Here is a 14,927-nt window from a genome sequence, read left to right on the forward strand (position 1 = left end):
AACTTAAAATTGGGTACCTTACCCTCAAAATAACTAAGGATGTTGGAGAATTCATCTAAATTTTATGATTCTTTGGTTTAAATCAGAAGGTGAATTTTTTTTTTATATTCCTTTAATGAAGAGTAAAATTAAGTGAAAAATAAATTTTTTATTATTTAAAAAATATATATTATATATGATAAAATTTTTTGATAATTTTTAATTAAAAATAATTTTTATTTTTATTAAAATTTTATTTTTTACTATAATATTATGTAATTCTTTTCACTATAAAATAAGTTAAATGAATAATTATATTGCTAACATTTTTCAAGTGTTATGTAATTTGTCTATCTATGATTCTTCAGTTGAATTACTTCATCATTAAGTAGACAAAAATTACTTGACTGAGAATTAACCGACACATGAAGGAAAAGAAAAATAAATAAAATAAAAAATTAAAAAATATTTGTATTTTATATATTAAATTTTTTAAAAGTATTATTTATACATTAAAATTAGTCATTAAAATTAAATTTTTATTTAAATTAAATAATTATATTAATTATGAAAATCTATAAAGCACAAACAATTTATGAAAATACACAACGTAATACATCTCGAATACTTAGGTCTAAAAGTATTTATGAGCATATCCCGATGATTGAGTACCCAGGAGATGATACGCCACGATTTTGATGTATCTCAAATGCGCCCGGGATAAATACAGCTGGAGAAACGGATACTGAGTACCGGAGATATGCGCATAAAAAAAATAGAGTTCAATACCTGGGATACGGTCAGAGGAAGAATTAGGGTCACAGTAACCGAGATGAATGCAGAGTGAAAAATGGGGTCACAGTACCTGAGATACATATCTAATTACGGTGTATTTGCACCTTAGATAAATAAAAATAATTCTATATAAGAAAACTTCCGGACTCAACCATTACTCACAGTTCATTTGTATCTTTATTCTCTATTTTTAGCCTTCTTTTTTGTACTGATGGATAATAATAAGAAAAGGTGAGAAAGAAATGATTTTTGAGTCTAATTCAACTGTGATATTGTGCACTTTCAGTGTTGATTTTCTACATACTCTAAAGACTATCATACTTAACAACATGGGGGAATAGGTTCCAAAGAGATTGCGCGGGTTGCATATAGATTTTTATCAGCGCTTTTGAGTGGTTTATTTACTAACAAGTTATTCTGGCTCGAAGCTGATAAGCATGTGAGGATAATATTTGACGAAGATACTAGGCTAACGATGCAACATGTGATGGAGTGGTATGGTGCAGTTTGTGACGTAGGTGGTGGTTGTGGGTCATCCTTTTCAAGTTCGCAAATAGTCTCGTTGGATGCAAGGCCGATTTACTTCGCGCCAACCTCATGATAGTGTTGAATAGGACGATAGCGAGGGTGATTCGGATTATGTTGTCGAAACCAGATCATCTAATGAGAGTGATTCTTTTGATGAGTTTGTACCAGAGACTCCTACCAGTGTTGATGCTCGGTTTTTCCTGCCTCTCTCTTTGGCCATTCTGTAACACCCTAACTACCAAAGCTCACGCTTCCGGCTGCGCAACTCTGATAGCTCAGACATTACGACGACTTTTATACTATTTAATACTAAAATATGAGCCTGTTTAAAACTTTAAACCGCAATATCGCTCCCAAAAATACTTTCATCCGATAACATACATCCATAGATACCATACAACTTACAAAACTCATAAAAAGTACATCCATATATACATACATATATATATATATATATATATATATATATATATATACAATTATATTTACAAGCATTAACCAATACAATCCCTATCCCTCTCACAGAATATATCAAGATAAAGGCGAGGGTACAATAAATAATCTACATCAATACAGAACATATCAATAACTAAATAAACTCTTCGTGACTTCTGCGCCCATATCCTGAAAGGGGAAAAATGTAGGGGGGTGAGAACATCATCCTCGAAAGGGTTCTCAGTAGAGGGTTTTTGGGAATTACTGTAATAGGATACGTGAAGATAACCGCATCAGTGATTAATAACCGTCTTATGCCTCTTTTCAAAAACAACAGTTTCCAATAAAAGTAAATTCGGAAATCTTTTCGGAAAGAAGAACCGTTCAATTCTCAAAAACTCAAAAGCCTTTCAAAACGGTTTATCTATGCAGAACCAAAATAGCCTTTCATAATTTTTTTTTCCAAACCAGAAACACAAAACCGAAATCAACCATCAGTTCATCTCTTTCCAACCACGGCCCTAGGCCCAAACAATCCAACCAACAACCAATCACCACAATCCAACAGAGTCCCAGATGCAAACACAAATTTGGAAGATGCAGGCACAAACAAACAGTTATTGCAAGTAGGACAATTAGCAATTAATCACAAAGGCAAGCCAAGTACAATATGCACACCCAAGCAATGTCACATAGATGCATATGATGAATGCCTGTCCCTAGTGGCTGATGATATCATCTGTCGGTTATAGAGCCAACCCGACAAGTCCTGGTAGCTAACCATTGGACTATCCCTCTGTCGCGCATCCCCAACTCGAGTTATACTCATCATAAACTTGATCATAATCATGATCCATATCCATCACCCTCATTGGTGAATATTTACGGGGGCGAGCTCATCCGGGGCTTTCACAGTGCCCGGCCACACTTACGACATAGGGTCAACAGAGTATCAAGTCTCAACCTGGAGCACGTGGTGGCTAGCCACTGCTACTACCCAGGGAAACTCGTAATCTCAGATAGTGGAAGTGCAACAATCACATTTATCAATGATTCAGCATAAACATGCAATCAATCTCATCCATGGATTAACATCCATCTCAGCCATCCGGCTCACGGTTCATTCCAGAACCAGCCAATATTCATATCATACACAGCCATTCCGGCTCACGGTTCAATCCAGAACCAATCAATATGTATAAACATACACAGCCATTCCGGCTCTCAACAAAACAGCACTTCCACATTCAAAATCATCAAATTCATGAAATCGGCATTTAAGCCATAAATCATTTTCTCAACTCATTTCACTTTGAAATCAAGTTTCAACTCTTTTCAGCCTTGGCTTTAAAGATCTCATTTCTCAAATCATCTCAGGCTCATAAGCCACTTTTACTCAAGGTAAATTCTCCTTTCAAAACAATGCCACTCTCGGCATCCTCTTTCCAAAACTTCCATAATCATGGCAAGTTAAAAGCCTCTTTGAGATATTCAAAATCACCCATCCAACAATGGGATTTTATAACAAAAGTTTCTCGGCAGAGTCCCAAGTCTTTAGGGGAGAATAACATAACTCATTTCGCCAAATTCATTTAAAATCATTAAAACATTGGCTTTCCGACTTGAGTAATAAAATAGGATCTAAGCCAAACCAAGTCACGTAATCATTTACTTCTTTCAAAGCCGTTTCCTTTACCTAGGCAAAACCAGCTTCAACCCCCATGATAAATTCTAAAGTATTTCAACTGTTCGAAATTGTTTTAGTCTTGCAAAAGTTCAGAATTCAAAGAGTACTTAAAACCTTTCTCAAAACATTTAAAAATGAAACTTGTCAATAGACAGTCAGGTCTTTTCAAAATCATTAAAACTCTTTAATTGAAACTCCCAAGGCAAATTCAAAGGCATAAACCCTTTTCACATTCAATTAGCTTTAAAACACAAGTTTCATCTAAATAACTTTCTCCTGAAAGAGATACAATGCCTTTCTTAAGAAGCAAGACTAAATCACAATTCCTTCTTTAATAATTCATTTCAAAAGTATGAATCATCCCTTTCTTGATAATTCAAAAAAAATAGTAGAAGTCTTTAACTCATCATTCTCCGAACAACATTTCAATAAAGACTCGGATTTTATAGAAATTTTGGCAGCACCTCCCCTAAAACTTGGACTTTGCCACCCGGTTCGGGTCCCAACTAAACCGTTTCACAATCCTTTTCAACAGTCCAAAACCAGAAATCAATTCAAAAGCAAGCTAAATCCAACAGTCGCCTCAGTGGCATATCTCAAGGAAACCATTTCAAAAATCAACTCAATATCAACCGATTTAACTCATTTCTAAAGCTTTAAAGAAACGGCTCAATAACAAATCATTTGTCCAAAACCAAGTCAATTAAAGTAAACCAGGCTGATTTCAAAAGTGCGTTCGGCTTTTCACATTATCAAGATAATTAACTCAATTCAACTCAATTCTCAACGGATCAAACTCAGATTTCAAATCTTTAAAGAATTAACATCAAAACATTATATTTCACAAGCCGCACAACAATTCAGCCAAACAAGCATCCTTAACCATTCGAGACAATCAAATAACACACAAGGCAGATACAATCACCAAATACCAATTGTCTCATATCAGTATTCATATGTAATAATTCCAATACATAAAACATAGTTTTTGGAAAGCGCCCCTACCTCAAAACACAAATCCATAATCCAAACGCGTCACAGAATCCTTTCCGCCTCAGCCCGAGATCAACAATCGAAATCCCGGCAGCCAAAACCTCGGTTCCAAGCCACTTTCGCAACAGTCTCAACAACTCTAATCGCAACATACAACAACCGAAACTCAATCGTATAGCGATTAATGCCACAACCTCAGCGTATGATAACAGAACAGTAACTAAAGGACTTTCAAATCAAAAACGCTTACCGAACCGAAGGAGGAACGGCTGAACCGACACAGCGGCGGTCTCCGAACCGGCTCGGCGGCAGCCCGGCAGCCACCCCAAGCGGCAGCGGCGACAAATTCCAATCACGATAACTGAAACCAACAGGCAGTGACCATAGTAACCTCGGAATTCAAAAAGGACAGAAATCCCAATTAAAACCCTTACCGGCATTGGATCTCGACGGCGGCAGAGGCGTTTTCCGGCGACGGCAGCGTGGTCTAAAGTGGCAGAAACGGCCAGAAGCTCCGGTGTGGTTCCGGCAGCCACAACCACTTCTCCGGCAGCCATTCACAACAGGCGACGACCACCGCAGCAGCTGGCTGGACGGCGGCAGCTTCTGACGGCAATGGAAGCTCCGGCGGCGTCGCGGGTGGCTTCCCCCTCTCTCTCGCGTCGGGTTCTTCTCAAACGACGGTGGCGTCCTCCATTACTAGCGCCAGGGCACGACGGCGACGCCAGGTTGAGACGGAATGGCGATGGCGAAGGCACGGGTAGCGGCGGCGGCGCGACGCTCTTCGCGAAGCCTTCCTCCCTTCTCACGCGCATGCCCTCCCGTCAGACTCTTCCTCTCTCGCCTCAGTTCCGATCTGTGACGGAGGCGACCTCGCGAACAGCAGCGGTGGCCTCAACTGGGCAGGGCGCGGTGGCAGAACGGCTCCCCACGTGTAGCTCTCGGCGGTGGCGGCAGAACCCAGTGGCGCCGGCAGACAGCCCCTTTCCTCCCTTCTCTCTTCCGTTCTCCCGATTTCTGCCTTTCCTTTCTTTCTCTTCGTTGGTTTCTCAAAGAACAGTGTGTGTGTGTGTGTGTGTGTGTTTCGCATAGGGCTGCGCAGAAGGAGGATGAAGGAAAGCCTGGAGGCTGCGCAGCGTGAAGGAGGTTGGTTTCAGGGAATGGGTGTATCAAAATTAGGGTTAGGGTTACTTTTGTAATTTCAAATAAAAGTAGGGGTAATATAGTAATTGAAACTCAATTAAATTCAACACTAATTATATATAGAAAATACTATTTGTTCATCACTTTCACAAATTATTTTCAATAAAATGTCCAAATCAAATAATTAGAAATAATATACTTAATTTCTTCATTTTCCAAAATAGCAGTATTAATACTTAAAATATTACTTATTCAATCCAAACCATATAAAATCCTTATTATTTCATAACTATCAACTTTATACTTTAAATATAGAAAATAATCTAATAATTATAAAATTGGATAATAATCATAACTTATCTCAAATCCAATAAGTCAAAACTTGCCTTAATTATTTTTAATAAAAATAATTTCTGAAATTAAGGCTATAAATAACCATATGATCTGAGACTTGGTCATAATAAGACTTTTCAAAAGTTCTGGGCCTTACATTCTACCCACCTTATAAAAATTTTCGCCCTCGAAAATTGATACAAAACGAAAGAAATTCTATAACAGTTCACCTTTGAATACATTTAAGAAAGAAGCAAAATATCTCAACATATAAACATATATACGGCTTTCAAATACTTGGATGGTCGTATGCATAAAGGTACAAAGGCAGGAGTGTGATTGTAAAGCAAACATTATAAGATAGGCTCAATGCACAAGGTCATATGATCTCAATGCCTCACAAACTTGAGGTGCCAAAATAGGGTGCAAATCAAGATAGGCGTTCACAAAGCAAAGATGACATGGTTCAAACATGTGATGGTAAGGCAGAGCATCGAAGGCTATAAACATGATGGGATTAAAACAACGTGCTTAACTTCCGCACACTAATCTCTTATCAACCTCAAAGTTTCAACTTTCTAACTCCATCAAGCACCTTACAACCTCATAGCCGATTATGAGCCTAACACCTGCAAGTTCGTTTGCAAGGGACAAAACACCCACAACTCATCATAACGTTACACACCTACCGCTTCACCTTCCATATACACATATCACGTCTTAGGGAACTAACGCATCGCGTTATTACGTCTACAAGTCGCACGTGATATCAAAACAATTCTCGAGTCTACTCAGAAGGATACAAGACTCTAGCAAGGAGGAACAACATCAAGGATAATGCTCATAGATTTAAGAGAATGTATCCAGTTCCCAGATAAACAAAGACGCTCAAGCAATGAAGTTTGCTAGAAATAAATTAATTGACAACTCCAAAAATAACCCTTAGATCAAGGTAGTTCAACAGGATCAATAGGAAGAAAACCAGCGCATCAGTTTGAAACAAACTCGAGCTGAGTCGAGGAAGCATGAGGTTTACAGAAGAGAATATTTCAAACCCAAGACAAAGCTCACAGAACTCAAAAGCACGATTAAAAGTACTTCCAAATACATTGTTCATAAAGGAACCGAAACTTGCGGAAAAACCACTTCGAAATCTAAAAGTAAGGTTAATTAACAACATCCTTCAAGCGAGTAACAAAAGCATAATCGTGGCTTTGCTTTAATGCAAGTTCATGTTGAAATAGATTTTGTCGAGTTCTAAAAACAAGGTGCACACGGGTTTGGCTAAAGGCTAAAATATTTCTTCAAATATTTTAGAAAGGTAATTAGATGCACAACTTAACCAAAGGCAGTTCATAAAAATCGGGAGAGAAATCAAATGCTTGTTCAAAAATTCTCAAAGTTCATATTCAAACAAGCGTGTATAGCATTCATAGCAAGGATGAAAAAGAAGTTAAACTCCTTTTAGAAAGGAAACTCCAAGGAAAAAATTTGCACACAATCTGGTAAGGAAATAAGTGGTGCGTTACAAACAAACCGGTTTCCACTAAACAAGGAAGCTTTTCAAAACTTCATTTAAAATGGCAGATGCCAACTTTAAATTAATTTCGTCAAAATTGGACAATGGTTCTAATCTCAATCAAACAACAGAAAATAAATTCCGTTTAATATTTCTTCAAAGAGAATTCGAAACTTCTTTAAAAGGTTCAAAACAAGACTCCAAAAGGGTTCTTGAAATCACTATCTCAGAAGAACATTCAAGAAGTTTAAGATGTACTGAAAAGGAGTCAAGCCATACAAGAAAGGATCTTAAATCAAAGTAGTTCAAACAAGATTCACTAGGCATGAGTCATCAAACAAGCTTTCAATTGATCCAAAAGAATACAAAAGTCATAGGAAAAGACAACTCAATCATTAGTAATTTCTCAAAGGTAAATCTTTAACTAAAAACTCTTGTAGAGAAAATGAGAGAATAAACAATGCACTAATTTGAAACGAATCAAACTAACTCACATACGGATGAGATTCACAAGAGAGGACAAACCAAGATCAATGGTAATTTTCACAAGATGTAAAAGGTTAGTTAAGAACAGAATCACGTATGACGTTCATAGAGGTGAAAAGCTTAAGAAGGAACGATTCCGTTCATAAGAAGAAAGCTATGAATCCAACATTTTCAAAAGAACAACAATGGCATAACCCATTAGTATGCTAAATCAAACTCAAATCAAAATGAATTAAGTAAAGTTTGTCAAACGAAACCCAACCGGGATAAAAGTGAAAAATTCTTTCTTTCCAAAATTTTGAAAAATACCCAAATACATAATCAAATGAAGTTGTGCAGTGGAACTATAGTAAAATTACTAGAAGGTCAAATTGTAATTTAAGGTAAATGCAGCTCCATAATCCAGTAAAAATACAGGCGGGGTATTGGAAATAAATAGTTGTTAAACTGTATAAGTAATCTCAAAGTTTCATATATAGAAAAGTATATATCAACTCAACAGCGATTCATAAAATCTCAAAATTGGTTGTGATCACTGTCAAGTAAGAGAAAAACTGAATCAACAATTTCTCAAAGAATGGACTCGGAATTCGGAGTTAAAAGGCACAGCGCATTAAGACAAGTTCAAAGCTATATCAAGGAATATGTGAATCAAGAAGAACTCAAACAGAAAAAGACAGAGACAACAAGGATTCCAAACAAGCATATGCAATTGAGATCAAACAAGAATGCATATGAATAGAGAAATAGAGTGGAAACATCAAATTACTTTTCGAAAGGAGTAGCAAACAAGAACTTCAAGTTAGGACATGAAAGAACAAGTCGACTCGAATGAAATTCAAGACACAACTGAATAGCCTCGAGAAATAGTTTCTAGCGTTCTCAAAACCCGCGATTCGCTTTACCCAAAACTCGTATTTCATCTATGATAACCCATCAGTTCTTTCATATACAAAATCCACTAGTATTAAGCTGGCCAAACTTAATACCAAGAATTATGCAATGCAAGACTAACAGCGTTAAATCAATAGATCGTCATGTGCATAAAGCTCTAATCCTTGTCATTCGACAAGACCTAATACATGATAAACACTCAGAGTATGCAATTGAAGCATAGTCAGTCCATTCCTCAGGCTCTACAGGAAGAACTGATCTGATACCATAATGTAACACCCTAACTACCAAAGCTCACGCTTCCGGCTGCGCAACTCTGATAGCTCAGACATTACGACAACTTTTATACTATTTAATACTAAAATATGAGCCTGTTTAAAACTTTAAACCGCAATATCGCTCCCAAAAATACTTTCATCCGATAACATACATCCATAGATACCATACAACTTACAAAACTCATAAAGAGTACATCCATATATACATACATATATATATATATATATATATACAAATATATTTACAAGCATTAACCAATACAATCCCTATCCCTCTCAAAGAATATATCAAGATAAAGGCGAGGGTACAATAAATAATCTACATCAATACAGAACATATCAATAACTAAATAAACTCTTCGTGACTTCTGCGCCCATATCCTGAAAAGGGAAAAATGTAGGGGGGTGAGAACATCATCCTCGAAAGGGTTCTCAGTAGAGGGTTTTTGGGAATTACTGTAATAGGATACGTGAAGATAACCGCATCAGTGATTAATAACCGTCTTATGCCTCTTTTCAAAAACAACAGTTTCCAATAAAAGTAAAGTCGGAAATCTTTTCGGAAAGAAGAACCGTTCAATTCTCAAAAACTCAAAAGCCTTTCAAAACGGTTTATCTATGCGGAACCAAAATAGCCTTTCATAATTTTTTTTCCAAACCAGAAACACAAAACCGAAATCAACCATCAGTTCATCTCTTTCCAACCACGGCCCTAGGCCCAAACAATCCAACCAACAACCAATCACCACAATCCAACAGAGTCCTAGATGCAAACACAAATTTGGAAGATGCAGGCACAAACAAACAGTTATTGCAAGTAGGACAATTAGCAATTAATCACAAAGGCAAGCCAAGTACAATATGCACACCCAAGCAATGTCACATAGATGCATATGATGAATGCCTGTCCCTAGTGGCTGATGATATCATCTGTCGGTTATAGAGCCAACCCGACAAGTCCTGGTAGCTAACCATTGGACTATCCCTCTGTCGCGCATCCCCAACTCGAGTTATACTCATCATAAACTTGATCATAATCATGATCCATATCCATCACCCTCATTGGTGAATATTTACGGGGGCGAGCTCATCCGGGGCTTTCACAGTGCCCGGCCACACTTACGACATAGGGTCAACAGAGTATCAAGTCTCAACCTGGAGCACGTGGTGGCTAGCCACTGCTACTACCCAGGGAAACTCGTAATCTCAGATAGTGGAAGTGCAACAATCACATTTATCAATGATTCAGCATAAACATGCAATCAATCTCATCCATGGATCAACATCCATCTCAGCCATCCGGCTCACGGTTCATTCCAGAACCAGCCAATATTCATATCATACACAGTCATTCCGGCTCACGGTTCAATCCAGAACCAATCAATATGTATAAACATACACAGCCATTTCGGCTCTCAACAAAACAGCACTTCCACATTCAAAATCATCAAATTCATGAAATCGGCATTTAAGCCATAAATCATTTTCTCAACTCATTTCACTTTGAAATCAAGTTTCAACTCTTTTCAGCCTTGGCTTTAAAGATCTCATTTCTCAAATCATCTCAGGCTCATAAGCCACTTTTACTCAAGGTAAATTCTCCTTTCAAAATAATGCCACTCTCGGCATCCTCTTTCCAAAACTTCCATAATCATGGCAAGTTAAAAGCCTCTTTGAGATATTCAAAATCACCCATCCAACAATGGGATTTTATAACAAAAGTTTCTCAGCAGAGTCCCAAGTCTTTAGGGGAGAATAACATAACTCATTTCGCCAAATTCATTTAAAATCATTAAAACATTGGCTTTCCGACTTGAGTAATAAAATAGGATCTAAGCCAAACTGAGTCACGTAATCATTTACTTCTTTCAAAGCCGTTTCCTTTACCTAGGCAAAACCAGCTTCAACCCCCATGATAAATTCTAAAGTATTTCAACTGTTCGAAATTGTTTTAGTCTTGCAAAAGTTCAGAATTCAAAGAGTACTTAAAACCTTTCTCAAAACATTTAAAAATGAAACTTGTCAATAGACAGTCAGGTCTTTTCAAAATCATTAAAACTCTTTAATTGAAACTCCCAAGGCAAATTCAAAGGCATAAACCCTTTTCACATTCAATTAGCTTTAAAACACAAGTTTCATCTAAATAACTTTCTCCTGAAAGAGATACAATGCCTTTCTTAAGAAGCAAGACTAAATCACAATTCCTTCTTTAATAATTCATTTCAAAAGTATGAATCATCCCTTTCTTGATAATTCAAATAAAATAGTAGAAGTCTTTAACTCATCATTCTCCGAACAACATTTCAATAAAGACTCGGATTTTATAGAAATTTTGGCAGCACCTCCCCTAAAACTTGGACTTTGCCACCCGGTTCGGGTCCCAACTAAACCGTTTCACAATCCTTTTCAACAGTCCAAAACCAGAAATCAATTCAAAAGCAAGCTAAATCCAACAGTCGCCTCAGTGGCATATCTCAAGGAAACCATTTCAGAAATCAACTCAATATCAACCGATTTAACTCATTTCTAAAGCTTTAAAGAAACGGCTCAATAACAAATCATTTGTCCAAAGCCAAGTCAATTAAAGTAAACCAGGCTGATTTCAAAAGTGCGTTCGGCTTTTCACATTATCAAGATAATTAACTCAATTCAACTCAATTCTCAACGGATCAAACTCAGATTTCAAATCTTTAAAGAATTAACATCAAAACATTATATTTCACAAGCCGCACAACAATTCAGCCAAACAAGCATCCTTAACCATTCGAGACAATCAAATAACACACAAGGCAGATACAATCACCAAATACCAATTGTCTCATATCAGTATCCATATATAATAATTCCAATACATAAAACATAGTTTTTGGAAAGCGCCCCTACCTCAAAAAACAAATCCATAATCCAAACGCGTCACAGAATCCTTTCCGCCTCAGCCCGAGATCAACAATCGAAATCCCGGCAGCCAAAACCTCGGTTCCAAGCCACTTTCGCAACAGTCTCAACAACTCTAATCGCAACATACAACAACCGAAACTCAATCGTATAGCGATTAATGCCACAACCTCAGCATATGATAACAGAATTGTAACTAAAGGACTTTCAAATCAAAAACGCTTACCGAACCGAAGGAGGAACGGCTGAACCGACACAGCGGCGGTCTCCGAACCGGCTCGGCGGCAGCCCGGCAGCCACCCCAAGCGGCAGCGGCGACAAATTCCAATCACGATGACTGAAACCAACAGGCAGTGACCATAGTAACCTCGGAATTCAAAAAGGACAGAAATCCCAATTAAAACCCTTACCGGCATTGGATCTCGACGGCGGCAGAGGCGTTTTCCGGCGACGGCAGCGGGGTCTAAAGTGGCAGAAATGGCCAGAAGCTCCGGTGTGGCTCCGGCAGCCACAACCACTTCTCCGGCAGCCATTCACAACAGGCGACGACCACCGCAGCAGCTGGCTGGACGGCGGCAGCTTCTGACGGCAATGGAAGCTCCGGCGGCGTCGCGGGTGGCTTCCCCCTCTCTCTCGCGTCGGGTTCTTCTCAGACGACGGTGGCGTCCTCCATTACTGGCGTCAGGGCACGACGGCGACGCCAGGTTGAGACGGAATGGTGATGGCGAAGGCACGGGTAGTGGCGGCGGCGCGACGCTCTTCGCGAAGCCTTCCTCCCTTCTCATGCGCATGCCCTCCCGTCAGACTCTTCCTCTCTCGCCTCAGTTCCGATCTGTGACGGAGGCGACCTCGCGAACAGCAGCGGCGGCCTCAACTGGGCAGGGCGCGGCGGCAGAACGGCTCCCCACGTGTAGCTCTCGGCGGTGGCGGCAGAACCCAGTGGCGCCGGCAGACAGCCCCTTTCCTCCCTTCTCTCTTCCGTTCTCCCGATTTCTGCCTTTCCTTTCTTTCTCTTCGTTGGTTTCTCAAAGAACAGTGTGTGTGTGTGTGTGTGTGTTTCGTATAGGGCTGCGCAGAAGGAGGATGAAGGAAAGCCTGGAGGCTGCGCAGCGTGAAGGAGGTTGGTTTCAGGGAATGGGTGTATCAAAATTAGGGTTAGGGTTACTTTTGTAATTTCAAATAAAAGTAGGGGTAATATAGTAATTGAAACTCAATTAAATTCAACACTAATTATATATAGAAAATACTATTTGTTCATCACTTTCACAAATTATTTTCAATAAAATGTCCAAATCAAATAATTAGAAATAATATACTTAATTTCTTCATTTTCCAAAATAGCAGTATTAATACTTAAAATATTACTTATTCAATCCAAACCATATAAAATCCTTATTATTTCATAACTATCAACTTTATACTTTAAATATAGAAAATAATCCAATAATTATAAAATTGGATAATAATCATAACTTATCTCAAATCCAATAAGTCAAAACTTGCCTTAATTGTTTTTAATAAAAATAATTTCTGAAATTAAGGCTATAAATAACCATATGATCTGAGACTTGGTCATAATAAGACTTTTCAAAAGTTCTGGGCCTTACACATTCCACAATTATCATAAGTTCCAAGCCATTATCACACTTTGAATTTGGATGCAATACAGCTGGATGATCCTTTCAACCCCAGCAACAAGGAGGACTACAATACGGATGGTGGGGGTAGAATTTTGAGTTGGCCATAGGTTCAAGAATAAGAATGTTGTTCTGATGGCAATAAAGAATTACAGTATTCAAAGGAACAACTGTTGTTGGAGTCCTCAAAGGGGTTGGTTCCACGATAAGGACTTCATATGCCATTTAAAATTATCGTGGAACCAACCGCTTTAAAGATTCCAACAATAGTTTTCATTAGGGCTGGATTAACAATATTACCCAAGAATATGGTGTAGTTAAGAACAACACCCATCACCAATGAAAGAACAAGGATCGTAAAAAATGCAAGAGAATAACTTTGCAAAAGAAAACTCTTGAAAAACATTTTAAGTTTTTAAACAAGTAGTGTAATCAATGCAACCATAGCTTGTACAAATATCATAATTGTAATTTGTATGTTTTGACAGAAATTACTTATATAGTGTTTTGTAACTTCATCTTTTTTGAATGAACTATGAAATTCATCTGTGTAATTTGTACTCATCATTGCAGCACCACATAGATAATTGCATAAAAACCAAAATCAGCAAAACGAAGCCAAAATAATATGCACTACAAAAGGATGCAAGATGCAGAGGTATGAATTACTTCAACCAGAAGAATTAGATAATCGAAGAATATCAATAACAGAATACATACGAGATAAGCACAAAATCAACAAAGCAACATAAACATTATAAAAGAAGTCACCTCCAGTCTCCCACCTTCTGCTTGAATTTCAGAAAATAATGAAAAAGCAATAGAAGAGTTTGATCCTACTAAAGACATAAATCAAACAGTTAGAATACAACGGCAAAAGAAGCGAGACAACAAGAATATGTATATTCGAGTAGTGAGAGCATCTATTGCAATAAATTCAATAGTGATGGGGTGCAGGAACGGGAGATGAGGTTGAAGGTTTTTCCGGTGTTGGTGTGAAAGATGTGGAGGAGGAAGAGTTCAAAGTCGAAAAATTTTACTATGAATAAGCTCAGCAGTGAAGGCATGAGTCGGGTGGATTTCATGTGTTGAAAGGCATGGGTTGGGTGGGTGGCTTGTTACTCGAAGGATTTGTTAAATAGTTGATTTGGATTGTATATATATACTTATCAAAATACGTGTGACAACTGATTTTGGTGGTTAATTTTAGTATATAAATATTTTAAAAAAATATTTAATAATAAAAAAATTAGCCAAAATTAATCAAAATTTATCTTATTTAATATTTATTAATTATTAATAATTAATAAATATTAAATAAAAAA

The 14,927-nt window shown here is 37.6% G+C and overlaps 1 protein-coding gene and 1 long non-coding RNA gene across 2 annotated transcripts; both read right to left on the reverse strand.

The window, feature by feature from the left end:
- Window positions 1–1,550: 1,550 nt before the first annotated feature.
- On the reverse strand, window positions 1,551–4,783 carry LOC112729152 (uncharacterized). Its single transcript, XR_011869104.1, has 3 exons — window positions 4,668–4,783; window positions 4,430–4,556; window positions 1,551–1,926 (listed from the first exon to the last, which is right to left on the reverse strand). It is a non-coding gene; the product is annotated as an uncharacterized lncRNA (long non-coding RNA).
- A 4,421-nt stretch (window positions 4,784–9,204) lies between these two features.
- On the reverse strand, window positions 9,205–14,713 carry LOC112729153 (uncharacterized). The gene is made up of 3 exons (XM_025779500.3): window positions 12,192–14,713; window positions 11,954–12,080; window positions 9,205–9,451 (listed from the first exon to the last, which is right to left on the reverse strand). Exons 1-3 carry the CDS (start codon window positions 12,496–12,498, stop codon window positions 9,322–9,324), a joined length of 564 nt encoding a protein of 187 aa, XP_025635285.2. The 5' UTR covers window positions 12,499–14,713; the 3' UTR covers window positions 9,205–9,321.
- Window positions 14,714–14,927: the final 214 nt, after the last annotated feature.

This window comes from Arachis hypogaea, chromosome 12 (assembly GCF_003086295.3).
Source record: "Arachis hypogaea cultivar Tifrunner chromosome 12, arahy.Tifrunner.gnm2.J5K5, whole genome shotgun sequence".
Lineage (NCBI taxonomy): Eukaryota > Viridiplantae > Streptophyta > Magnoliopsida > Fabales > Fabaceae > Arachis > Arachis hypogaea.